The 26,951-nt window shown below is 39.7% G+C and overlaps 1 protein-coding gene across 1 annotated transcript in view; it reads left to right on the top strand.

The window, feature by feature from the left end:
- Positions 1 to 4,895: 4,895 nt before the first annotated feature.
- Positions 4,896 to 26,951, top strand: part of xrn2 (5'-3' exoribonuclease 2) — a 38,681-nt gene continuing 16,625 nt past the window's right edge. Inside the window, exons 1-19 of the mRNA XM_079215693.1 lie at positions 4,896 to 5,018; positions 5,462 to 5,589; positions 6,125 to 6,236; positions 6,548 to 6,659; positions 7,029 to 7,087; positions 9,034 to 9,123; positions 9,234 to 9,306; positions 9,562 to 9,612; positions 9,731 to 9,888; positions 10,197 to 10,271; positions 10,706 to 10,839; positions 11,199 to 11,256; positions 11,378 to 11,485; positions 11,721 to 11,765; positions 13,324 to 13,458; positions 13,679 to 13,723; positions 16,487 to 16,581; positions 22,196 to 22,331; positions 22,558 to 22,622. Coding sequence (XP_079071819.1) covers positions 4,944 to 5,018; positions 5,462 to 5,589; positions 6,125 to 6,236; positions 6,548 to 6,659; positions 7,029 to 7,087; positions 9,034 to 9,123; positions 9,234 to 9,306; positions 9,562 to 9,612; positions 9,731 to 9,888; positions 10,197 to 10,271; positions 10,706 to 10,839; positions 11,199 to 11,256; positions 11,378 to 11,485; positions 11,721 to 11,765; positions 13,324 to 13,458; positions 13,679 to 13,723; positions 16,487 to 16,581; positions 22,196 to 22,331; positions 22,558 to 22,622 — 1,754 coding nt within the window. The 5' untranslated portion in view covers positions 4,896 to 4,943. The remainder of the gene's footprint in view (positions 5,019 to 5,461; positions 5,590 to 6,124; positions 6,237 to 6,547; positions 6,660 to 7,028; positions 7,088 to 9,033; positions 9,124 to 9,233; positions 9,307 to 9,561; positions 9,613 to 9,730; positions 9,889 to 10,196; positions 10,272 to 10,705; positions 10,840 to 11,198; positions 11,257 to 11,377; positions 11,486 to 11,720; positions 11,766 to 13,323; positions 13,459 to 13,678; positions 13,724 to 16,486; positions 16,582 to 22,195; positions 22,332 to 22,557; positions 22,623 to 26,951) is intronic.

Raw genomic sequence — 26,951 nt, 5'->3', positions numbered from 1 at the left:
TTTAGTTTATGACCAAATTCCTGCAAAACTAATGACGACTTCTGCTGGTCTGTTTTAATATATATATATATATATATATATATATATATATATATATATATATATATATATATATATATATATATATATATATATATATATAGTTTTTTGTTGTAAAGGAATTTAAAAGACTTAGACATAGTTTTGTCCTGGCCGAAATCCTCAGTTCTATAAAGTGAAGCCGATGCTTCATGTGATGTGTTAAAGCTGCATTCTCTCTCCTGACCACCAGGGGTGACTCCTCTGGTTGTATAGAAGTCTATAGAAAACGACTCTACTTCTCTCTTGATTTATTCCCTCAGTAAAAATTGTAAACATGAGTTTATGTCTCAATCTCTAGATTCAAGTCTTCTTCAATACAGCATGATGTTCATTTAGTAAATTATTGTAATTTAGAGTCAAACAAACCATAAAGCAGGGGACGTTTTAGGGCGGGGCTTCAAGGTGATTGACAGGTCGACACCAGAGACGTATACGGTGTCTCTACGTCACTTCTCCTCAGTCCAGATGTGGTCACTTCCTGTTCACTGGTTGCGAAAAACCAAGATGGCGACGGCCAAATCGACCCCTGGTGGTCAGTAGACAGAATGCAGGTTTAAGACCAACAGGTCTGTAGACGATGCTGTCAACATGGCCCTCCACTACATCCTCCAGCATCTGGAATCTCCAGGAACCTACGCCAGGATCCTGTTTGTGGACTCAAGCTCTGCCTTTAGTACCATCATCCCGTCCCTGAAGTTTGCGGATGACACCACCCCCATTGGACTCATCTCTGGACGAGTCCGCATACAGGTGGGAGACTGACCACCTGGTGACCTGGTGCAGCCAAAACAACCTGGAGCTCAACGCTCTGAAGACAGTGGAGATGGTTGTGGACAACAGGAAAAACGCAGCCCCACCCGCCCCTCTCACCCTGTGCGACTCCCCCGTCGACGCTGTGGAGTCCTTCCGCTTCCTGGGCTCCATCCTAACCCAGGACCTCAAGTGGGAGCTGAACACCAGCTCCATCACTAAGAAGGCCCAGCAGAGGATGTTCTTCCTGAGGCAGCTGAGGATTTTCAACCTGCCAAAGAAAATAATGGTGCAATTCTACACTGCCATAGCTGAGTCCATCCTCTGCTCCTCCATCACCGCCTGGCACACAGCAGCCACTACCAAGGACAAGGGCAGGCTGCAGCGCATTATCCGCTCTGCTGAGAGGGTGATTGGCTGCAATCTGGACTCGCTTCCAGGACTCTGAAGCGAGCTAGGAAGATTGTAGCTGACCCCTCTCACCCTGGACACAACCTGTTTGAGTCCCTTCCCTCTGGCAGGAGGTTGAGGTCCATCAGGACCAAGACCTCACGCCACACAAACAGTTTTTTCCCGTTGGCAGTCGGGCTCATCAACAGAGCCCGGGTCCCCCACTGACTGACTCTGTCACCCCAGGACTATTTTTCTTTCTTTTCTTTCTTCTTACCGGTCACTCCCCTGCACACTTCATATTTAAACACTCATGTCACTTACCATACACTTTAACTTAAACACACATTTACTTTAACATACACTTACATTAACGTTATCTGTTTGTCTGAGCACTTTATCTGATACTTAATTTAATGCCTATTGCACTGTTGTTGTCGTTGATTGTTGTTTGTCTCGTCTAACGTCTCATATCTAATGTGCACCTTCCGCCTAGAAAAATTGCTTGTTTGTGTAAACATTCCTGGCAAATAAACGGTTTCTGATTCTGAAGACTCTTCCGCTTTGGTTTCATTTTTCAGAACCGGACGTCGCCGCCTGGTTAGGACACGTTTCTTTGATGTACTTTTAAACTCTGGTACTTCATCTAAATACATTTCCTTCTAAAACAAACAAAGACAAAATGGCAGCCATCACAGAGTCCCCGTCATGCTGTTCCTGAATGCATTCCCACAAAGAAACATCTCATTGCTTCTGTACACAGCTCTCAGTTGACAGTGGATAGGTATGATAGTAAAACTGAGAGTCTGTGTGCGTTTTTTTTTAACTTTTTTTAGAGGAAGGAAGAATGAATGAATTAAAGAAAAGAAATGAGTGGGTCTTTATTCCGACGGCTCAATGGCCAGAAACCGACTCAAAGGGGCTCAGATGTGGAGCCTCGGAGACTCACATTGCTGCATTACAGCCTGTGAGTTCCTGCTGAGCCTTTCATGTGCGAGCAAAAGGGATCAGCTGATTAAAGGTGCCATGTAGCCGCCATGTATCCCGCCAGCCTTGTTAGCATGAGACTCTCGTACAGTTTGAATTGGACCAACACGGCGGGAAAGGAGACCTCTGTGTGTGAATGCAGCTCCTGCTGGTCTGTGAGCACGGACACGAACCGGCTCCTGGACGGCAGATTAAATGAGATTAAATGTTTGAATACTTAAGCGAGAGCTGCAGCGTCTTTGTGCCAAATTCATCCTCAGAAACTTTTTACTCTGTTTCTTTGGTTTCTCCTTTACATTGTTGTAAAACAGTTGTTTTTTGTCTTGAAATACTGAATAGCAGAGAGCTAACGCGACCGAGTTGAAGGTTAGCTTAAATGTGCTGCACAAGTTAGGCCAAAATAAGGCTAACTAGCTAACATCAAACTCGACATGTGGGCAAGAGAGGTCAGTGTGGAGGATTGATAGTGTTGTATTGTTTTATTGTGTGTAGAGGACAGTATAATAGCAAATACTGCAAATGCTCCTTTGACTGCATGGGATTAACTTTAAAGCTAATTAGTTTCATATGAATCAGTTACTGCATACAATCATTTATTTTTTGTCCAGTTCAACTGAATTATCAATTTTCAAAGTAATGTGAGCGTTATATTGCTGTCTACTGACAGTCAGTCCTCTCTCGTGTTTATAGCTGCAGTGCTGCACCTCTCAGGCTGCTGAGGATATGCTCAACCCTTCCAGAAGAGCACAATATACAGTGGAATTTATATTGTGTATTTTTTTAGTTTACACACAAATATTTGCATATAATAGAACGTCTTAGTGAGAAGATGTTTTCATGAATTATGTGAAGAGAATTTTAAAAAACTGTGAACTCAAAGAAGTGGCAGTTTGTCAGAAGGAGTGAACTCTAGAATATGCATTCAGATGTGAGGGTTTTTATTAAGTGCGTGAATTTGATTTTGTTTTATTTTGTCGCTCTCAATGTACTTAAATAGATTTACAGGTAAACACAAGGAGATGTGAATAAATAAATCAGTAAAAGAGGGATGAAGTAGCACTGAAAATGAATTAATATAACAGCGTTCATGAGGGAGAAAAAAAATTAGAGTTCTACTTGTTGAAATCCTTGAGTGAAGAAGCAGGAATAAAACACACCATGTGTTCAATGCAAACAGACATATTTTCTTAATATAAATATATATATATATATATATATGTATACATATGTATATATACATATGTATACATATATATATATATATATATATATATATATTTACTTGTTATGTATTTGTGTGGAGTTTGTATTATTATTATGATTATATGTATTTTGTATTATATATATTTAAAAAATTGATATATATATATATACATTTTTCCATTTCGGGAGATTTCTTATGAATATGTGAAATGTCAAAAACAAAAAGCTAATTCTTTGTGATTTTAGTTTGATTGTGTTTTATTTTCATATTCATATGTCTAATTGCTGACCGTAACATTTATTTTTACTTTTAATGTATATGTGTGGCTTTTGTATTATTATTATTGTTATTATTTACTTTTTTAGTCTTCTATATAAGTCCATATTTTCTTATTTGGGTCCAAAAAATGTGTCATTCTTTGTTATTCACAATTTCTCAATCTGTATGTAAAAGATCTGAGAATTTATCTGATTTTGAATTTAAATGTTTTAAATATTTATTAGCATTTTCTTTAAACTGTATTTTCTTTATCCTGTGGTTTCTTGATGTCTCCGGTCACACATGTTTTGATTCTGAAGGGGGATAAAGGGGAAATATTGTCCTGCATAATAGTACATGCCGTTTATGTGGTTTTGATATGACTTTATTGGGCCAGTTGTAAAGCTGATAATACATGTAAATTGTGTTTACTGTGGTCTACGCTTCTTCTTCTGTGCTCACAATTGTTGTAGCTGAACAGCCGGGAGCTTAGTGCACAATACAATTTAATAATAGTAATATTAATAATAGTAAGTAATACAAATACTGTTACTTCAGGTGCTTGAGAAACAGAAGAAGTTACTGTAAATATATAGCAAAGTATTGGTAACTTAACACAGACAAGCCAAGTCCAGCAAATTATTATGAATGAATACTGAAATATAATAATTACAGATACATCTAAATAACTTAAGATGAACAATATACATCAATGCATTTGTGCAGTTCATGAAAAGAAACACAAACGATGAGTACTTATATTCTAATAATATAATGTTTAGTATAGAGCAGCCAGAAGGGACATTTCTACACTTTTCATTAATATACGACACAATTTTATTTCAGTAATATTTTCAATCATTTTACTTTATTTAAGTAAAATTATATAATTGTATTTTATTTTTTTTTACAATTTGGTGTTAGTAATTGTACTTAAAAGTAAATGATCTAAATACACCTACTGTATTTCAAACTTTTTTTTTGTTCTTATTCTATTCTGTTTTTGTGGGTTATATTGTGCATTTTTTAATATCGTATACCGCCTGTGCTCGTTGGGGTCGCTGTGGGTGCATTAGATTTTGTTTCGCGGAATGCTCCGGTTAAAGTCGACGTGACCCGGAAGCAGTCCATAACGGCCATGGCCAACAGCATGTAGCCATAGCCGACGCAATCACAACAAAATCTCGTATTTTAATTTTGCCATTTTAACCGTTTTTCCTCAAGAATTCACTTCGTTTTTTCACAAGCCGACAGATAAACGAGTCTACCGGAGATGGGAGTCCCGGCGTTCTTCCGTTGGCTCAGCAGGAAATATGCGTCCATCGTTGTCCACTGTGTCGAGGAGAAGGTGAGAGCTAGCGCGTTAGCTCGCGACGTTTACGTGTCGCGTGAACGTGCGCGGGAACATTTTAACATGCTTTTTAACGCTCCATGTGTTTTTTTTATTCTGGTTGCCGACGGTTATGTGTCTTTTTCCCGCTCCGTAATGACGCGTCGTCGATTTGTTTTTATTTATTTGTATTATGAAGATGTAAACAACCTAAAAAAAAACACGTATAAATGGATATTTAACAAATGACTCTACATATAGCACCATGTAAAATCTGGATTAACCGTTTAATGGTAAAAAAAAAAAAAAAACTTGTGCGTTACGTGTATTTATATTTACAGTAAACGTCACGTGTTATCTTTCCTGTCCAATGGAAAACCTCGTGTCTCCAGATGTGTTGAATGTTTGTGATGGACTGAAGGATGAAGTGTTCTGTTTCTGACCTGTTTTTTTCTTCACAGGGTAAAGAATGTAATGGAGTCCGTATTCCTGTCGACACGACCAAGCCGAATCCCAACGAGGTGGAATTCGACAACTTGTACTTGGATATGAACGGGATCATTCACCCGTGTACACATCCAGAGGACAAGTAGGATTCCTTCTCCTTTTAAGACTCATTTCATGTTCTATTTGTTTTGTTTCTGAAATCAAGATTTGGTTTGACACCCTTTCTCTCCAGTGTAAAAATAAATAAATAAAAAAGAGCATCCAAATTGATTGGGAAACGGTCAACTAAATAGCTTTTTTTTTTGTTTAAATTTGCCTTCAGCCACAATGCAGTTTGCATCAGCTTCTCTGAATTCTGTCTTTTTTTTAAATAATGTCAATTGAATGTTTTGGGCTGTCGGTCGAACAAATCAAGCAAACAGAAATATTTGTCATGCTTTTTGGACATTTTATAGCTGAATAATGAAGTATTGAAGCATTTTGTTACTAAAATCAAACCTGGATGTTTGATTTGTGCAACAACATCAATCTTACATTTTGTTAAGATGCTAAAAGATGAGTGTTTGTCGGTGGGATTTCCTCCCACTTATGAAATGTTTGAAATTATAGTCTCACAACAGAAGCACAGGGGAACTTTAAAACGCACAGACTTTTTAATTCTGACCTTCTCTCCACAGAGCCGCCCCCAAAAACGAGGACGAGATGATGGTCGCCATCTTTGAGTACATGGACCGCCTTTTTAATATTGTGCGACCCAGGAGAGTTCTCTACATGGCCATCGATGGAGTGGTGAGTAACGTTCAGATAAAACTAAAACAAGAGGAAATAAACAAAGTTGCCATCACTTAGATTTTTTTCAAATGGTCAAAAATAGCTTGAAGTTTAACCTCTGAACACATTCGTGATAGTTTAATTAAATTCAGTTTATTTTATATAGCCCAACATCACAAATACAAGTTTGCCTCGAAGGGCTTTACAATCTGTACACATGACATCCCTATCCCGGGACCTTTATGTTGTCTGAATTAATGGAGGCACAATAAGAGCATTGATGACGGAGCAGAAATCGGTATAAATAACGTCCTGTTTCTCTCCGCCAGGCTCCGCGGGCCAAGATGAACCAGCAACGCTCTCGGCGTTTTCGTGCCTCCAAAGAAGGCGTGGAGTTGGTGGAGGAGAAGCAACGCATCACAGAGGAGATCCTCGGGAGAGGTGTGTGTGATGTTTTCAAATCCAGAATGTGTGTTGACTCAACTTTCCGATGGTTTGGATTGTCTGGTGGCATTTTCCTCTCTGATCTCCAGGACAAAAAATACTAAAAGCCTATTTTTTGTCTTTTTTGAGAGCTTTAAAACACACCTGTTGTGCTACTTTGTTCCTTTTGGGTTTTCACACCTATGTAAAGGAGCATGTTTACACGTCTCTTGTTAATATTGTGTTTCACACATCTGAAGTATACGTTTAAAAATGCTCTGGCTACAAAACTGAATTAATCATGAAGCATTGTGAGTGGTGTTCCACTGGATGTTTCTCTGTGTTTGTGGTTTTTAATGTTTACCCTTCCTGTTACTTCCTCTACAGGAGGTTATGTTGCACCTGATGAGATTAAAGAGAGGTTTGACAGTAACTGCATCACTCCAGTAAGTCTTGTAGTGTCTTTCATTCCAGATTTTTACTTATTATTGTGATGTTTATTGTTGCATTTGGATTAGTTTGTTTTTATAATGCAAACTTGCTCCGCTTATAAATGAGAATGCATGCCCCTCCGTGTTTTTATACACATTTATATTATATTCAGACATGAAAATCCCTCACCTTTCGACGAAATTCGCCGTTTTGAAACCAAAATATGTCATCCACGTGAATCACGTAGATCCGAAGAGTTTTTGTTTTTGGGAGGGGGTGGAGGGTCAACTGTCCGCCGTTTCTGAGATTAGAGTGGGACACGGAAAAAAAACTGAGGTCGTGATCATCTTAGCAAGAGAAGCTCTTTGACGTCGCGAGTTTTGGCCAATCAGTGTTAAGATGTCTACAGCGGCTTCATTTCCCTCCCACCAGTTTAATGATAGCAAGCTAGTCAGCTTGCTAACATGTTAGCTAACGTTGTTGGAGAGACAGCGAGTGAGATTACTGGCAGCAGAGAGTCCGTGGCAGCGTGCGACGTCGGACAGGAGAGCGGAGAGTCAGCAGCTCTGTTAGTTCTACCTACCGACACCTGACTACATATAAGGAGAGGACAAGTGGAGATTTTATCCAGCTTTTATTTTTTTTAAAAAACTAAATGAGTTTCCTCCGTAGGGTGGGCTCCTGTTTATATATGAGGGTTTAAGATCTACGTGTAGGAAAAAGTGTATCCTCCAGTTAATTATAATATATATATATATATATATATATATATATATATATATATATATATATATATATATATATATATATATATATATAGTTATGCGGTTATAATCACTGTCACACAGAGAGAGGTGTGCACGTTCAGGTTTACCTGGTGGAAACATTATTCAGTGTTCTAGACTAACAGTGACGTCTCCTCAAAGTAAAGTGGTATAACAGTATGACATAATGTGGTCAAATAAAAAGGCTGGTACATTATACATATTATGGCATATAAGTGTAATATTATGAAGTGAAATGTAGTAGTAGCAAAACAATATTCAGTATAGTATAGCAGTATTGCATATTGTAAGTGTTAAGTCTACAAAATATATATACACACACTACCGTTCAAAAGTTTGGGGTCACTTAGAAATTTCCTTATTTTTCAGAGAAAAGCACTGTTTTTTTCAATGAAGATAACATTAAATTAATCAGAAATACACAATACATTGTTAATGTGGTAAATGACTATTCTAGGTGGAAACGTCTGGTGTTTAATGAAATATCTACATAAGTGTATAGAGGCCCATTTCCAGCAACTGTCACTCCAGTGTTCTAATGGTGCATTGTGTTTGCTCATCGCATAGAAGACTAATGGATGATTAGAAAACCCTTGTGCAATTATGTTAGCACAACTGAAAACAGTTATGCTGGTGAGAGAAGCTTTACAACTGGCCTGCCGATGCATAGCATCACATGTGTGGGTTCCATTATACTCTTTTAAAATGGCCAGAAAAAGAGAACTTTAATGTGAAACTCGCCAGTCTGTTCTTGTTCTTAGAGATGAAGGCTATTCCATGTGAGAAATTGCTGAACATTTGTCTGGGTGACCCCAAACTTTTTGAACGGGTGTGTGTATATACACACACACACACACACACGTACACTTGGGTATTGACAAAAAGAATAATTAAAACCCATAATGATCATAGTTTGTCAGCTTCTCGTCGAGTGACGCTGTTCGGCACTGACTCGCCTGTAACTGACTGTAAATGTTAGACCCAGTGACAGGCTGGCATGAAATGGCTTGCATAATACTTAGTAAGAATGCCATCATTTTTGACTCATGGCTGAAGTTAAGTTTCTCCAGCTCAGATATTACCCCTAGAGGGGTAATATCCTTCTCACCTTTTTCACCCCTGACCCGTTTTCATGCCTGTATATTACAGCAGAATTTGACTTCTTTTGTCTCCAGGGAACCGAGTTCATGGACAACCTGGCTCAGTGTCTTCGATATTACGTCGCAGAGCGACTCAGCAATGATCCGGGTTGGAAGAACATCACGGTGTGTGAAATAGCCAGACATTGGACATGTTGTAGACCGATTTGATAGATTAAAATCAGTTGTTGTTTTCAGCTCTTGGCGATCAGTAACCTCTAGCTCTTATCGCCCAGGTCTTACTATCTGATGCCAGTGTTCCCGGTGAAGGGGAACACAAGATCATGGACTACATCCGGAGGCAGAGAGGTACAGCCGACCAACACAGCAGCGGTTTAAAGTGCATCAAGCAAATTTACTGCCGAAGGATACAGAATTAACAAAACAAAAACACCACAAAAGCTTTAAAAATGTACACAATTACAAGAAAATGCACATAAATTTGCAGCAGAAGTCTTGCTGACTTAAAGAAATAGTTGGACTGATGACTCAAAAGTCTGAACCATTTGAACAGAAACGTTGTTGTATATTTTGTTAACTCACGTTTGTGCTTCACTTTGGCAGCTCAACCGAACCACGACCCCAACACACACCACTGCCTGTGTGGCGCTGACGGTGAGCCTTCACATCTCAGTCTAATATGTCAAAGAAATAATAACGTGCTAGTTAAATGACATACTAGTTAAGTGTTAAATAACATGTTATTAATTAACAATGTTTTCTGTCTGATCAGCTGATTTGATCATGCTGGGCCTGGCCACCCACGAGCCGAACTTCACCATCATACGAGAGGAGTTTAAGCCCAACAAGCCCCGCCCCTGCGCGCTCTGCGGGCAGATCGGTCACGAAATCAAAGACTGTCAGGGGACGCCGAGAGAGAAGCAGGGGGAGGTGAGCTTTCTGTCAAAATGTAGAGTGTTTATGAGCTGAAAGAGCAGTAAAATTAGAGGTTTTCTGAAGAGACCCTGGCGCTCAGAGACACTACCACTTTAGTCTACAGGGGCCGCCAGAACCAACACAAAGTGAACGTTTGTCATTGTAGCTTTAAATACCAGAACTACTTTGTTTCTTCTGCCATCTTGTGATCTTTTTACCTTCCTGTGTGGTCTTCTCTAAATCTGACGTGAACTTTTCTGTCAATTCATTTCCTGATCATAACTTTCTGAATTGTGCTCAATCTTCTTGTTTTCCTCCGTCAGCACGATGAGTTTGCCGACTCGATGCCGGTGTCTGAGCAGGAGTTCATCTTCATCCGGCTGTGTGTGCTGCGGGAGGTCCGATATCTCTCTTCTCTCACGTTCTTTTGTAATAAGTGATTGTTCTCACGTGACTCTGCAGTGGTAGAATATTTTAGAGGCTGCTCATGTGATAAATGCTGCTTGACAAAAGAAAATATTTGTCTCCCCATCCATCATTATTTACGTTTTCCCTGAACAAATAAAAGTAGCTGATTTAAAGACAACACGCACTAATGCTGTTCTACCTAAAATAAAAAACACACATCTTGGAACTCAAATGAGAATATAAATTTAAAGTCCAGCTGTGATCATGAACCATCTCGCATGTTTTGATATGTCCTGCTTACGGTTTATTCTTGGTGTCATGGAAATTTGGTTTAAAGTTATGGAAATCCATTGGTCAAAATGTGTATGAACCCTGTTACTGGAAAGCAGAGCACCGTTGTTGATGTTTCCTCCCTCGTGTGCAGTACCTGGCCAGAGAGCTGACCATGGCCAGCCTGCCGTTTCCTTACGACTTTGAGAGGACCATCGACGACTGGGTCTTCATGTGCTTCTTCGTTGGGAATGACTTCCTGCCGCACCTACCGTCCCTGGAAATCAGGTGAGCTTTGATCCCTTTGATGCATGTGTTTTAGGTCAAAGGAAGTTAACCTGTAAATAAACTAGTTTTGTTTCATGTAAGTTCTTCACAATAAAAGTCCTGCGCTAGTTTGTTTTAAAGCTTTTATTTTGAAGCGGCAACATCTGAAAATGTTTTTTCCTCCTCGCTCCCCTGTGTGGGAGGAAGAAAGATGACAGACGCCTATGTTTTGATACGAACTGAGAACTAGTGAAGCTTCTACGGTTCTGTTTCTCTACTTTGCTTCAGTCTTTATTTATTTGTAGAAGGATACAGTCAAGTGTCTAAGCTAAACGTCTCTTCCTGACCCCGTGTTTTAAAACGTTGTGTTTGTGCCTCAGAGAGGGAGCGATAGATCGGCTGGTCACCATCTACAAGGACGTCGTGCACAAAACTGGGGTGAGTGTCGGCGCACGTTCCCGCCGTTCCGTGTGTTCTAGTCGTGGCGAGCCGTCTCTTTACGGCTCATATGACCTTGATATGAATACCAGATCCTCTTAACGCGGCGCTGTGCTTTCAGGGCTACCTGACGGAGAACGGCTATGTGGACCTGGAGCGGGTGGAGCTGATCATGCAGGCGGTGGGCGTGGCCGAGGACAACATCTTCAAGAAACGCAAAGAGGACGACGTAAGGTTCCCGCAACTCCGTGCAGAGATTATTAAACCCGGGAAAAGTATTCATAAGCTAAAGAAGAGTTTAAAGAACCAAACTTTAGTCTTCAACTTGTCGTTCGACCATTTTAACGTCTTAAAAGGCTTCTTGTGTTTAGACAATGGGAACATTTGGTGTATTTATCTAAAAGTAAAGTAATAAACAGTGTGTATGTATAATTTCTTTTTTTCATGTCGTTTCTGTCTTGCAGGAAGGCTTCAAGAGAAGAATGAAAGACAAAAAAAAGAGGATGAAGGTGAGTGAAGACGATGGTGCTGCTCGTTGGAGTAAGCCCTTGTGTCCCCTAATTAGGGTCTCTAGGTGTTCTACAGCTCGTATGACCTTGATATGAATACCAGACCCTATTGTCTTTGATCTCTAACCAATCCGCAACTCTTTGCCTTTAAAAATGAATAAATAATGATTTAACTTATTTTCTGCATAAATATGATCAAGAGTTTGAGCAAAAAATTGCCCCATCAGACTTTATTTTATTTGAAAATTGCAATCACTTAGAACAATGAAAATAAAGTTATATCTGTGCAAAAAATAGCTAATATTTAGTTACTACTAAATAGCTCATTGTGGAAAACAAACAGCTATTTTTTTAAACAGAATGAGTGCAGATATGTGAACATCAGGTTTCGTCACTATTAGTGGCTTCAGTGAGCCTTTACACATCTTTATAAAACGGGGTTGTAGATTTGATACAATTCCTGCTCAACATTGAGCTGAGATCTGTTTTGAGACGCGCAGCAGCAGAAAGGACCTCACGGAGACTTCTGGCAAAGAGCCAAAAGTCGGAACATGCGCAAGCGTAACCTGTTAACGGCGTAACGTAAACATTTCCACCAAAGTACAGGCATTTCTCCATGTATTTATTAATGACTTAGTTTTATGTCTGTGTACTTTGTACTTTTGTAATATGTGAAGCCAGCAGCTCATTGTTGGGTAGAAGACACGAGCATTTTGGCTCGTTTCACCTGGAGCAGGAGAGCTGCTCATAACGCGACCACGTAGAGACCGAAATGACAAGCTGTCGCGTGGATAATATAAATAAAATACGTCCGTTTAATAACAGAACAAGCCCCCCTATTATAACTGTAGGGGAAACATTCCTCTATGGTTGGCAGACCTGGCATTTCTCATCTAAATCGTATTTATCATCTCAACACATTGAGCTAGAGACTGCAAGACAAAGAGCAGGTACCACAACCTCACGCACACATGAAGGCGTTCTGTGTGATGCTTCGTCTCTGAGACACACCTACACAATGTCAACGCTGCGCTCTTCCCCACGCTGTCTGACATCAAATGAGCTTTTCCAGAGGTCAACCTTTCTGCTAAAAAGGGGAAATGTGTCTGTCATCACGTCTCATGACAGAATTCAGTCAGTGCTTCATTTTTTTTAATCCAGCTGTTCTCGACTCCCTTCGACCGCTTTAGACTTCTCTCTCTCGTAGTTCAGCTTGTGTTATACCAAACCATGTGCATTTCACTTTTCTTGCTATTTATGAATCTTATGTATGTTGAAACTACTAGTACTTTGAGAAGTATTCATTTGTTGTGCGTTTTCTAGTGATCAGACATTCATTTCTACTTGTAATTAAATATGTAAAGAAAAAAATACAATCAGAAGAAAAACACAGCTGATTTATTTTACCAATAAATAAAGAATACTATATAAATTACAATTTTTAAAGAGTAGTTGATGATCCTGATGTTAGTTAATAGTTTCCTAGAATAAAAAGGGAAATCTTGAGTTTTCCGGTTCATCTGATGCGTGATGTCACTTCCCCTCCGTGGCGCCGCAGGCGGAGCAGCAGCGAGGCCCCGCCCACATGACCACGGGGCAGTTCGCCCCTCAGGCCCTGGGCAGGAGAGACCGACCCGAGGCCGTCCAGAACGCCCGGCATCAGGCCTTCGACATGAGGATGCAGCACAACAAGGTACGACACAGAGGGCGGTGTTGCTGTGTAGCTTCCATGATGCTCATCACGGAGAAGAATAATCTCCAATAGGAATATGCTATCTTTATATATAAATGCCAATAAGAGGGTTCAAAGTACATGCAGTGTTATGTTTCGTGATGTGATGTATGCAGATTCAGGGAAGGGAGGCCATTAAATAATCCAACATGGAGATGATGAAGTGTTTATTTTCATCCAGGATGCTGCTCAGTCCCTGAAGGCCTCCATAAAGAACGGTGGCAATGTAAGTTAAATGCACACTAAAAGATTTTCCATATGTTTATTAAATACAACATATCAGACTTCGTCAGGCGGAGAACAGTTGAGTTGACGTGTGTGTATATGAAAATAGACAAAGAACAGCAAGATTAGAATGATCCTCTGGGTCTGGTGCTCTTGTTGATCATTATGACTTCAAGTCTAGCTGGAGACGTCTTAAAGGGACAGTACCGCTGTTTAGGAGTTTGTTTAGAGCTTCTTCTCACAGTCAGAGTTTCACTGCAGTACAGCGTCAGAAATACAAGAGGGCAAAACTGCCCCTAAGAAATATAATTAGAAATGTGCCGTCCGCGTTTAAATCAACCGTCTGGGCTTCCTGTCACTCGCAGCGCCGCTGCTCTCATAGCTGTTGCGCAACACACCGGACAACATGCTGACACGCCGCTGCTCAAAGACGTTAGAAAAAGCATCAAACTGGCTACGGGTCCTCTAGCAGCGCTGGAAGCGGCCATCGTTCAGACACACTTCCTCGTGTGAAATCCACCTAGCTGTGTGGCTACGGATAATATTATGAACCCTGACACGAGGGCGTTTGACGTTCCAATGTTTTTGGGGATTTCCACAACAAGTAGAAAGCAGAAAGAGTGGTTATTTCCATGGTGGAAGGCGTAAATGAAAACTGCACGGAGACAAGCCCCGCCCCCTCTTCGGCGCACCCAGCTCGGATGACAACATTGATGACATGTTGGTCAGTTTGTCTGCTTGACGATCACATTTTGCTGCAATAAAAATGATTGAAGTGAGATGAAACTTTATCTTCTGAGATACAATATGTTGACTAAGTTTTCCTTTGGGGACAATTTGCGGTTGGAAAAAGGAATAAATCGCAATACTCAATATATCGCAGTATGAAATAGAATCATGAGACCTCTGGTGATTCCCACCCCTAGTAGGTACAACGTGATTAAGGTAACAAAAAAATTATAGAAAAAAGTTATTGTTAATAGTTGTTTCAAAAATGTAATAACAATGAATTACCACAAAGAAATAATACAATTGAATGATTGTCTGATTTATGTTTTCTGTTTGTTCTTTTGTTAAAAACACTTTGAATCTGTAGACTACTGTCTTATTGTTGCCATTTGATGACAGTTGATCATATACTGTACGCCTAACAAAGGTTAAATGTTATTTCACAAGTTTCAAAAAGTGCCCCCAATTTTTATTGGAATGCCCCTAGATTTCAGTCGTTGGGGGCAAAAATTGCCCCCTAAAAATATATCAATTTCCTACCCTGCTGCAGTAGACGTAGCAAAGTGAAGTTCGGCTGTGGACATGTTTAAGAATTGTGTTTATCACAAACAAAACTGTCAAATTTTAAAAACGCCAACTCCCTCAGTCACCATATTTCTCTCTTCTTTGACATCCTTCCTTTTGCAATCTGCCAATCAGACATCTTGTGACTTCACGGCCGTCTGCCCTTCTGTTGCTCCCGAGTGTTTTTACTGGTTTTGAGGTCCAGTGGGCTGGTGAATTGTAGAACCAATTGTAGAACCCTGTGTTTGATTCTGCTGCATCTGCAAGAAAACTTGACGTTATCTTTGTGATCTAAAAGTCTTTCGACACAATGTCAAACACGGTGTCAAACATCTGAAACGTAATCCTGGATATAAATTGTTACAATTCCCTTTGAAACGCCGCTCCCTTTATTATGAAATGTGGCTCTTCAAGGTCGTCTTTAACGCTGTGTGGTGCTTCAGCACACGGTGGTGTTCCCGTTTAACGCGCCCGGCTTTAAATGCGTCGGGCCGGCAGCCGCGGGACATTAGCACATGAATGAAGCGGCACAAAGGCCTCGCACAGGAGCTGCGTGGTGATTTTATTTTAAGCAGACGGCAGTGCAGAGAGACCATCTTTTGACTCGGAGGGAAAGCTTTTATAATTACCCATTCATGCATACTGCAATATTCTACTTTTTTTAATTATTTTGTATCTCATCTATTTGGCTACAATATGGATTTTAAGTGTTTGACATCGTCACAATAGTGCTCATACAAACAAAATGTAAAGACAAAGGAAGAAGATTTGCATAATTTGAGTCTTAATTCATTCTCTGTTCTAAGGATTTACTGCTTTTCTTTGGCCTCCATTTTATCTATTAGCTAGTTCGTTATAGCAGTTTTAAAGTACAAGTGCTTAATTAAGTTTGTATTTATTTTTTGGTATATTCTAGGCAGATTTCTTTTTTTCTCCTAAAGAATAATTATATATATATATATATATATATATATATATATATATATATATATATATATATATATATATATATATATATATATATATATATATATATATATATATATATATATATAGTAAAGAAAACACCAGAAGAAGAAATGCCCAAAACAGTTTCACAGCACACACCGATATAAGTAATGCTTTAAGTAATTTTGTTCTTCTGGTTTTAGAAATGAAAGCAGTTATTCCACCGCGTTGACATTTTATTTTTAAAGGCCAACAGATATGGATTGAAGAAGAATATTTAATTAATTAAATCTATCTTTTTTTCCTATAAACTTTGACTTGACAATAAGTTTCATTTGTTGTAAATGTTTGGAATATTAGCGTCAACGTTATGAATGAAGCTTCAATCTGTTTCGGCCCTCCATCCAACATACTGGCAGAAATGCATATAAGATCTGATGACATCATGTTTGTCAACACTGTTGCATTAATGGTTGAGTTTCGATTTTTTTTTTTTTTCCTCATGGTTTGTCGCCCTGTGCAGTCGTCTGCAGGGCCCAGTGGCGGCACAGACAACCGGGGGGTGAAGAGGAAAGCCGAGGACAGCGACAGCGAGCCGGAGCCCGAAGACGACGTCAGGTAAAGCATCAGCTTCTTCTGCGGGAGTATTGTTAAAAGCCGCTTCTTGTGCTCGGGTGTATTGTGGAAGTATGTCCACTAGTGATGGCGAGATGAAGCTTTCCATCCAATCGGTTCGCTCATGTGCCGAAGCTTCATGGAGCTTCATTTACTCTACTGCGCCACCAAGTGGACAATACATGTAAAACAGGCAGAGTGATCATAACGACACCATGGCTTTGGTGTGTGAAGCTTTAAATTGAATAAATTATGTTTGTGACGCCAATACATCAATTATTAACTTAATTAATGTTGTGTCTATCTTTATGATATAATGGCGGGGTCAAAATCAAAACTCAAAACAAATTGGGAGAGGGTTGTGATGTGACTGTGGGTCAGTGGTTCGAATATCCGACTTTCAGTCAGAGGATCGGTGTTTCGAGCCTCAGCTCTGCTAGTCCATGTTGATGTGTCCAGTTTTTTAGTAAAGTAAAAATAAGAACTTTTCCACAGTGCTGGGCTTTTTGAGACTATTTCACCTGCTTTATAAAATACCCTTTCACAGACACACATGAAGCTGGTACAGAGAGGAAGGGGTAAATCCAATGAGTTTCGCTGCTCCTTACATTTCAAATCGCACGGCAAACCCACAAACCATTTTCTGAATCAGTCACGTGGTACGGCCGGCTCGCGAGGCTTCGAACATCACCACATACGTCATCGACACAAGCCTCGATACACGCTTCACCAAAATCTACCTGGATTACTCGACACACGCATCGAAGCCTCGATACAAAAGAACACATCACTAATGTCCACACTTTTTAAAAGAGAGCCGTAGAACTGCTGCTGCAGAACCAGAGATATTCTCTTTATTTTTTACTCCCTCTGAACCTGAAAGCAGTTTCGTCACTTATCTGGTCTTGATTTTACTTAGTAATACAAAAGTTCTGTATATTATATCTATAAATAAAGGTTCTGTATAATCTATATCAGTAATTCTTAGCCATAGGGCGCCCCATTGGCCCGCGAGCGCCACCTAGAGGGCCGCCAAAAACGTCCCGTCTTTCACCTGTGGGCCGCGGGAACGCATAGGTAATGAATTGAAGACACCAGAGATATAACTGTTATCCACGAGACGCTCGGTTACAACACAGCTTTCCACCACTTGATGGCGGTAATGCGTCAGTCAGTTATTTAACAAGCTCCAATAAGCAGAAGAAGACACTCAGCCAGCAGCTAGCTAGCGTGTAGCGAAAGTTATAGAGAAGTATTTAAAACGAAAGCATGAAGTGCTGCTGAACAACCCCCCCCCCAAACGTCTAAATGTGTGTGCAAGAATAATCCTGACTTCACGAAGTAGGGCTTTGTGAACGGAGGTAATAAGGCGGAGCTCTGAGTCTCTGTGGAGTGAGGGCTAACGCTAGCCTCGCTAGCTAACGCAGCACTGAAGGCTTCAAAGCTGAGGCGATATCTAAAGACCAAACATCCAACGCTCGTGAGAAAGCCGATGGGATTTTTCAAGAAAAAGGACAGTGTATAGATGCAGGAAAGGTCTGTCTGTCGCTGACAGGCAACTCCAAATGTGCTGTGAAAGCCAGCTGTCACAGATATGAAGAGCAACTTTTGGTTCTGTAAACATGAAGACTGCTGAAGCATATCATTCACATCATAAGGCTATATTTTAATTTGCACTTTATTAAAATGTTATTTACAGTTTATTTAATTTGAAAATTATTATTTTAAATTGTGTGCACACTTGTCTGCACACTAATAGTTGCCCAATAATTGTGAACAGACATTCTAAAGTAAAAACCTCACTTTTACTGTCTAAAACGCTCAGGTTTGAGTTTTATTAACATTGTGGATTAACCAAGAGCACTGTAGTTGTTCAATAATACAATTAATTCTAAAAAAACTACTTTCCTAATAATTGTGCAGTGTATTTCTTTTATTACCACATTATGTATTTATCAAATTTCAATTTTCTTTTCTCAGTTTTTCTTTTTTTAGTCCCCCTTGTTTTTGTAGAACAATCGAATAATTACTTATTTTTGTGTTAATACGCCTGACTTGAGCCTTTAAATTAGTTATTGTATTGTGTTCCATGACTTGTTGTCTGTGCAGGTTTATATACACATGATCAATAAATGTCTTTGTGATGATCACATTGTATCATGTCATTTATTTGACACGGTTTTTACTTGTTGAACTGTAGGTAGATTTAAGTTAGTTATTGAATAGAAGTCAAACCAAGAGTGAGATCAATTACTTAATAAACCAATACAGTGTTAATATTTGAATGGGCCTCGGGACACTTAGTACTTAAAGTTGGGCCCCGAGGTCAAAAAGCTTAAGAACCCCTGATCTATATAATATATGAAGTTTTGCTCCTCTCTGGAAACACAACCATCATGACTAGAAGTAGAGAGAACTAGAACACATCTTTGGTGCAGAATAACACTATTATTATGACATGAATTATTAAAAAAAGTCAAACTTAAGTTGAATTTCTTTCACAAAAAAGGAAAACAGTAGAATCTATATAAACAACTTGTTTCCATGAGATTCACATATTGAACTAGTACAGCCTCTCTGTTCACTTCCTGAAGTTCAATCAGTTTCTCTGATTTGTGGTCACATGACTGTTGGTCTCGGATGAGTCATAGTTTCACTGAGGAGATCAGAGTTTAATGTTTTTTTTTTTTTACAGAATCTGGTGAAGGTCAATGGTTTATTTGTGACAGGATTTTAAATGAAGCATTTAGAATACAATGTTTTTGTTGTATCAACATTTTACACTATCTAATGGAAGCGTCCATCACACGTGACTCGTTCAGGGACCGTTGGAGGATGCTGTATCGCTCTTCAAAGCCACATTATGGACAAAAAAAGTAATTCTCTCTTGCAGATCCCTAAAAATTGCTGGAATTCTCTGTTGGGTGGTAAAACTGGCAAAAGTAAACAATTCTCACACTTGACTTGTAAAGTAGTTTACATGCAGAATAAATAAACAGCAGACCGACTGCATGTAGTTCCTAAAATGACTTTTTTAATTTTATTATTTTAAGTAAATCTTAGCAGACGATGGCGTGAAAGAACACGACCAGAGAGAATCGCTCATTAATGCCACAAACTGTTCTCGCCACACACACACTCACTCAACAGCTCCCACTTCCCTTCGCATGTGATTAATATGGAAAGCAGGAATATGTCAGTAGATTCCTCTGTGACGCTCTCGTCAAAGCTGCTAAACCCGTCGGGCTGAATTGGTATTCATGGAGGCTTTCCTCCCCGCGGGCCGCTCCAAGGAGCCGCCGCACAGATGCTTGGATCGGCCTCGATTATGTGTGCAGAACGGTGTCACCCCTCCAAAAAAAATCTACCAGGAAGTCAAAGCCATTAAACTATTCCGGCAATATTTTTTGTGTATTTTTTTTTTTGTTAAACCTATAGACGCACAAAGCAGCATTTTAATAAGCAAATGTATCGTTCAGGTACAAACATGTGATTGTCTTGTCTTAAATTTTATTTCAAGGTCACCAGCTAGAAAAGGGATGGAGAGTTTATCAACATTATGACGTAAAAAGAGGAACATACTGACTAACATCGTAGAAGCAGCTCCAGCTAAACGTCGGCTGGTTGTCTCCAGTTGTGGATTCTGTCCAGAGTGAGACGTCACCTCTAGATCCTGTGGACATTAAACTGGACGCACACTCAACATATTAATCCAGATTTAAAACCCTGAATTCACCAACCTGTTTGGCACAGAGTTGTCGACGTCATGACCGATGTTGAGATGTAACATTTACATTTAGTACTTCAGTCAATAAAGTTAAAGGTACTTTATACTTCCACTACATTTGTCTGATAATTTAAGTTACTTTGCAGATTATTGTTGCTACATATGATTCGACTATTAAATATATTAATGCTGATACCTTTTCTCTGCTGTGGTTTTACTGCTGAAGTAAAAAGTACTTCTTCCACCACTCGTCATAGCGTCTGATCCAACGATCGATTTAAAGAATTCTGGATCTTCTGTTTTAGTTTACAATCCGCCTGCTTTTATGAATCTGTATTTTATTATGAGTTTTATTTATCTTACAAGTTATGACCGTAGAGTTTGACTGATTTTAAAAAGTGGACCCCAAAACCTGCCAATGGGAAAAAAAGTATGTTTTCTTTAAGTTGGTGTTCTGCCTTCCCTTTGGCGTCCTTTACAACTGTATAATGTACATGTATTTATGGTTCGGTACAAGTGCCATATGTTTCTGGAAACCTACGAGTCTTGTGATTCCAACATTCTGTTTCAAGATCAGACCACCACAGCAGCTACAGTTCACATTAATGTCAGACAACAACAAACAAACAAACGATAGCAAAATCCAGGCAACTCGCCGATGACGCCTCGTATTGATCCATAAATCGATAACAACGGCGTTGTTACGTCGTAAAGGTCCAATTAAAAAAAATCCCATAAAAGATTTACTCCAAAACACGTGATTACATCCATAAATATCCACAAACTGGTGTTGCATCATTTCATATCAGCTGGAAGATATGAAACGATATCTGTGTTTTTAGAAGTAAAACAAGTTTGCATGAGAGCACAGATGATTGACCGCCAAAATGTCCGCCGAAATCTAGCCTTTCTAATTAATCATGACTTGAACCAATAGGAGCTTCATGTCCTGACTGACAGGCTACATTACCCAACTAGAGTGTACGTTGAAGTACAGGGTCAGCCTCTCTTTCCTTACGTGGATCAAGCCTGTCACGTCATACGGCTAAAAAAACGGGTCTAAACAAGGGGGTGGAGATGATCACAACAGGCTCCAGCTTCATGAGAACAACCCAGCTGCTGATAGATCCTCAGTTTTGCATTGAATTAACACGAAAATGCATCTATACTTAATTTTCTCTGTCAGCAATACTGGTAGTAAATATGAATAGTACCTCTATAAGTTTGCAAGACTATAAGGTGTATATAGTATATATTTCTCAAAATGGAAAAACACCTAGACATTTCATTAGAAAAACATGTGTATAATATAACTTTTCTGTGGGATTGATATCTACTTTTTACTTCAGGCTATTGTTCCATTGTGTTTTCCAGTTCATAAGTCTCATTTATAGTCATCTACAGGCATCTATTTGCAAAGAAATGTTCAGGCGGAAATAAAAACCTTATACTTTAGTGTGTTCAAACTTATATAACTCGGTGTCAGCAGCACTTAAAGTGATTCTGACTATTGAGGGAACAAAAACTGTGTTACCAGCTGTGTCAGTGTTACCTTTTAAAAGAGACCAAGACCATGCATTTACTCCAAATAGTTCAAGTACTGCTTGCAATTTACTTTGGGTATACCTGGATTGGTGTTTTTCGGCAAATTTTTACAGGAACGCTAAGGGGTTAAGCAATCGCCAAAACTGCGACGTCTATCTTTTTCAGAAGCTGTAAAAATAAATATAATTGTCCGACGGCCCTTGAACACTTTAAAAACGAAGCAAAAAACATCTGGTTCAGAAGGTTAATAATAATAATACAGGTTAATAAACGTCTCCTCAGTAGTCTGTATCATTAAAGTGTATTATATACTACACTATCTATCTATCTATCTTATCTATCTAGGCTGTGGGAGGATGGCTGGAAGCAGAGATACTACAAGACCAAGTTCGACGTAGACGTGTCGGATGAGGACTTCAGGAAGAAGGTCGTCCAGTCCTACGTGGAGGGTCTCTGCTGGGTGCTGCGCTACTACTACCAGGTACCCCTCAGACCGCCATGCCGCCGCCTCACCGCTCTGTACCGTTCCACTGCTTGTTAGTTTATGTCCCAACATGGGAGGAGTTAAATGTGGTGCAAACTTTAAAATTGTTCGCTCAAATTCTGTGACTATCTAAAATAGTTGGTGTAGAACTAGACGTCTTTGTGAGCTTTAAATATATATTTTATAGGAAAAGGACCAACTGTTCATTTCTCTTTCCATCCAGGTCTTCATCAAGAGGGTTAAAAAAGTTTTAAAACAATCGCTCAGTCTGCACATGTCTGGCGTGCTGTGCTCTTCCTGTAGCACCCACCTTTATAAAACCACGTCACAGCGCAAGAGGGAAGGCTTATGCAAATGTGAAGATCAGGCAGCTCTCGGTGAGAGAAGGCTTTCACATAGAAACAGTGATTTTTTTTTTTTTCCTCTTTTTTTTTTTAACCAAACGACAGTTTGTTTTACTAAAAATAGGTGCCAACAGCCCATAAGCTTCGTTTTTTTGCGGTCTTCTTTGGACATTACGATTATTTAGGTCATAATCTTTCCAAAAATGTGTTTTATTAGTATGTGTGATGTTGGTAAGGGTCTGAACCATACAGTTTGTACAAGTCGGCGACCGCTCCAAACTGCTCCAAAAGACATGTTTGAGAAATCTTGCTTAGATCATGCTGGATGTTCATAGTTATGATCAAAATATGGTATAAAAGTAATTTTATTGAAAATATAAAAAAAAATTCATAAACAAATTCTGAAAAAAATGATATAAAATAATACAAGTAATATAACTAAATGGGGTTCATACGACTACTTTAACACGGGGAACAAAAGTAGAGAAGTAAAAAAGTAACCATATATGAGCCTATGGTGTTCAAACAACTTAAAGCCGTAAATAAAAATCCATTTAAGTGTTATAAATATAATGAATGCAGCTGCTGTGAAAGTTTCTGCATCATTACATTTTTTTTTGTTTTTTTGATCTCAGCCACAAATACATTTGTTCTCACGTTAAAAAAACAGTTTTAACCAAATTCCAGACAACAAACTGGCCGACCAGCGTTTTTCAGTTATTTGCTGAGTGAAGACTGCCTCACCATCGAGTGTCCCACAAACAAACCTCAGGGAGATCAGCGGCTCCGCTTCATTGTTTGCATTGTGATTAAACACTAAATCTTACATTTTTTGTTTTGTTGTAAAATATTGATCTTTAATCTCCACATGAGACGATCAGCTGTGGGACCCTTCAGGGGGATTTGTAGTGTCTGATTGTGAGCTGTCTATATGCACCGGACTCCACACACGACTCCACACACGAGCCAAGACCCTCAGGGGCTTCTGGGGGATTCATTAGCAGGGTGGGGGTAAAATAAGAATATTTTTTTTGTATTTGTTCTTCTAGTCTGATATTCATTGTGAAAAGTTACACAAGAAAACTCTTCATGAATAAAACTTAAGTCAGCACGGTTCATTAGTTTTAATTATTTTATTAAATTTCATCATTCTCAGTGTTTTGTAGTTTTTTTAAAATATTATTATATAGTGTTATTTTGCTATTGCTGAGTAGGTTCATTAGAATTAATTGGTATTTAATAATTGTTTTGTCATAAATTGGCTGTTTCCAGTTTCCCTCGTGATGATTTGTCGTGTTTTTGTTTTATATAGATTTTTGGCTTTTGGACATTGGGTTGACTGTTATGTCGACTAAATCCGAATAATTATTCACATAATTTGATCATAAAAGTATCGGTTAGTTGCAGTGTTTTTAAAACTGTTAAAATTATTAAATTAAGACGGACACTTCTCGTGAAACATGTTTCATTTTCTTTAACGTGTTGAGTTTTTTCTTATGAAACAAAAAGTAAGTATGTTGTTGTGGTTTCGTCGTCCTTTGACCTCCGATGAAGGTCAAAAATGAATTTCTCCTCAAGGCGAAACATGTTGTCACATTAACGGCAATTATTTGAGGCCGGATCCTTTTTATTGTGGTTAAGAAGCCCCCACATGATCATGTGACCATCTTCAGGGATGTTGGTGTAGTCGTCACAGGTGTATTGTGGGAAGTGGAGTCAGACGTATTTGTTCAGGAGGGATGACTTTCATTTCTCCTTCTTTTGTTTCCACAAACGTCTAAAGAAATCAAATGTATTCTCTCTCCAGATTCCCGGTTCAGTCTAAGGATCGTATGTTTTTTCTTTAAATAAAAGTTGACCGTTGTCTCTCGTGGACTTTGAGTTGTTAGAAACCGGTCTGATCAGGTTTCAGCCGGCTGGAGGTTCTTTAAATGTCAGCGTTAGTCTCCTCAAATTGGATTTTAAGCTTTTGTGCTGCAGTGGAACTTTAGTGGGGGAAAAAGGACAAAGAAGAGCTTTTGTTCCTTCTACTTCCTGGTCTCCTTTACGGTTTTATTTTATTTATTTCTTCCCCTCTTTTAGTTGGTCGTGACTTCACGTGTAACAATTCAAGTGTTGTGGAGTTTACAGAGCTGGCATTTATTAATCTAACAGAAAATAAGTTTACCGTCATTTCCGGACTATATATATATATACATATATGCATGCATGCATGCATGCCGCACCTGCTCATTTTTAAAAGAAATTGTACATAAATAAGCCGCACTTGTCTATAATCCGCAGGTGTCCCCGTTGAAACATGAGATATTAACACAGCAAGATGTTACAGGAACGATTTTTTAAAACTTTTAATTAAATAAATGCCGGTAACATCCACAACTAGTACATACATACTGCAAATGCTTTTTTTCAGAACAGTACTAAAGTTGTCTTCTTCAGTATCGGAATTGAACAGCCTGAAGGTTTGTAATTACTTCGTCACACATTTTCTCGGCGGAAATATAGGAACCTACCAGAAAAAGTAATTGATCACTATCGCCATCGTCCTCCTGTGCACTAAAACCATTGAAGTCTTCTTCTTCAGTGTCGGAATTAAACAGCCTCAGAATTGCTTCGTTGCACTCAGTCTCTCTTTCGTTTGCGCTCTCAGTGTCACTTTCCTCCCGAGGCAAATCCGCTTGTGCTGTCCTCCTCATCACGCAGCAGTCCAGCCTTTCGGAACCCGTTGGTGATGGTGGATTCTCTGACACTGCTCCACGCTGTTAGGATCCACTGGCAGACTTGAGAAAAAGTTGCTCTTCGCATGCGGCCAGTTTTTGTAAAGGATTTCTCGCCGCTTGTCGGAGGAAGTGACGTTGTGTTGTTGATGTTATGCTAGAGTGGGGCTGCCAGTTGAGCTTGTTAGCTGTTACGCCGGAGCTACTGTTAGCGAAGAGCCTGGTGCCAACTCTGTGAACACTCGTGTAATAAACCTGCAAGTTAACGCAACCAACGTCTGCGAGTCGTTCCTGCGGACGTTACACTACGCCGTAGTCTTCAACAAATCAGATCTTTAGTTTGACAAACTGGGCGAATTCTTTGACGTGCAGGGCCTGAGAGGTGGCGTAGATGTATGATTGGTCAGCGGGCCAGCGTGACCATTAACATGCGCTGTGATTGGTCAAAGAGGTACACAGCTACTAGAAACTTCTAGCTGCTACCTAGAACCTAGAAGATACCTTGCTGGTGGATTTACTGATGACTTGCTGGTGGAGTTGACTAATGACGCCTTTCACACAGAGGATTACGGGCATGTGGTGAGTTAAATGCTTGCTGTGTTACTTAAAAAAAAAAAATCTGCAGTTGTATTTAATCATACACAGCGCTTTTGTTGCTGCTGGTCAGACAGCTGGGTGTGTGTGTGTGTGTGTGTGTGTGTGTGTGTGTGTGTGTGTGTGTGTGTGTGTGTGTGTGTGTGTGTGTGTGTGTGTGTGTGTGTGTGTGTGTGTGTGTGTGTGTGCAGCACTGCAGTGTTTTAATGTTGTTGGGTTGTTTCGTTATTACTAAATGTGACTGGTTGTTTGGTGGTTATTTGGACAACATGGGTGCACAACATCACGAGGCGAGCGCTGCGTCATGGAACAGTAGCCGCGCCTTTCCTTCTTGTCAAAGGGATTAACATAGCCCGATGATTTCAGCCACGGTGGTGCTGGCTGGAGATGCAGATGGGGGTGCTGCATCTGAGAAGGCGGAGGGTGCGCTTTTCACAGGGGCGCGCGCGCGCGGCACATTTTGTGACTTTACAGTTGCTAATAGTGGGAAATACAAACTGGTAAACCATATGTCTCTTCTCATAAGGGTTACGGTATTGTAGCAAACGGCTCCGCAGGTCGGTCCACACTGTGTGACCTCCATGCCCGTAATAGTGCAAAGAAATCGGCCGTATAGCAGAGTGAGCGTCTGCTGTCCACACATGACAGTCTGTATGAACGCGCCGTGTAGTGGGCAGCGTGCCATGTTCAATACATGCATGGGTCAGACAGGAACTCCTGGGACACTTTTTTTTTTCTTCCCCAGTCTGCATTTGATGTGGACACAAGTCATTGAAGGCCTTGTTCTAAAACCTAAAACACTGCACTATGGTAGTTGGCCTATGAAAATCCATCAATTAGCCGCATCGTTGTAAAAGCCGCAGTCTCGAAGTGTGTGAAAAAAAGTAGCGGCTTATATGCCGGAAATTACGGTACTTGTGATTAATCACCAAGGGGGGGGGGGTATTTTTTATATTTGAAAT

This window comes from Taurulus bubalis (assembly GCF_910589615.1).
Source record: "Taurulus bubalis genome assembly, chromosome: 3".
Taxonomy (NCBI): Eukaryota; Metazoa; Chordata; class Actinopteri; order Perciformes; family Cottidae; genus Taurulus; species Taurulus bubalis.
Note: the sequence above shows the minus strand (reverse complement) of the source record. Positions and strands in the feature narration are given on the sequence as shown.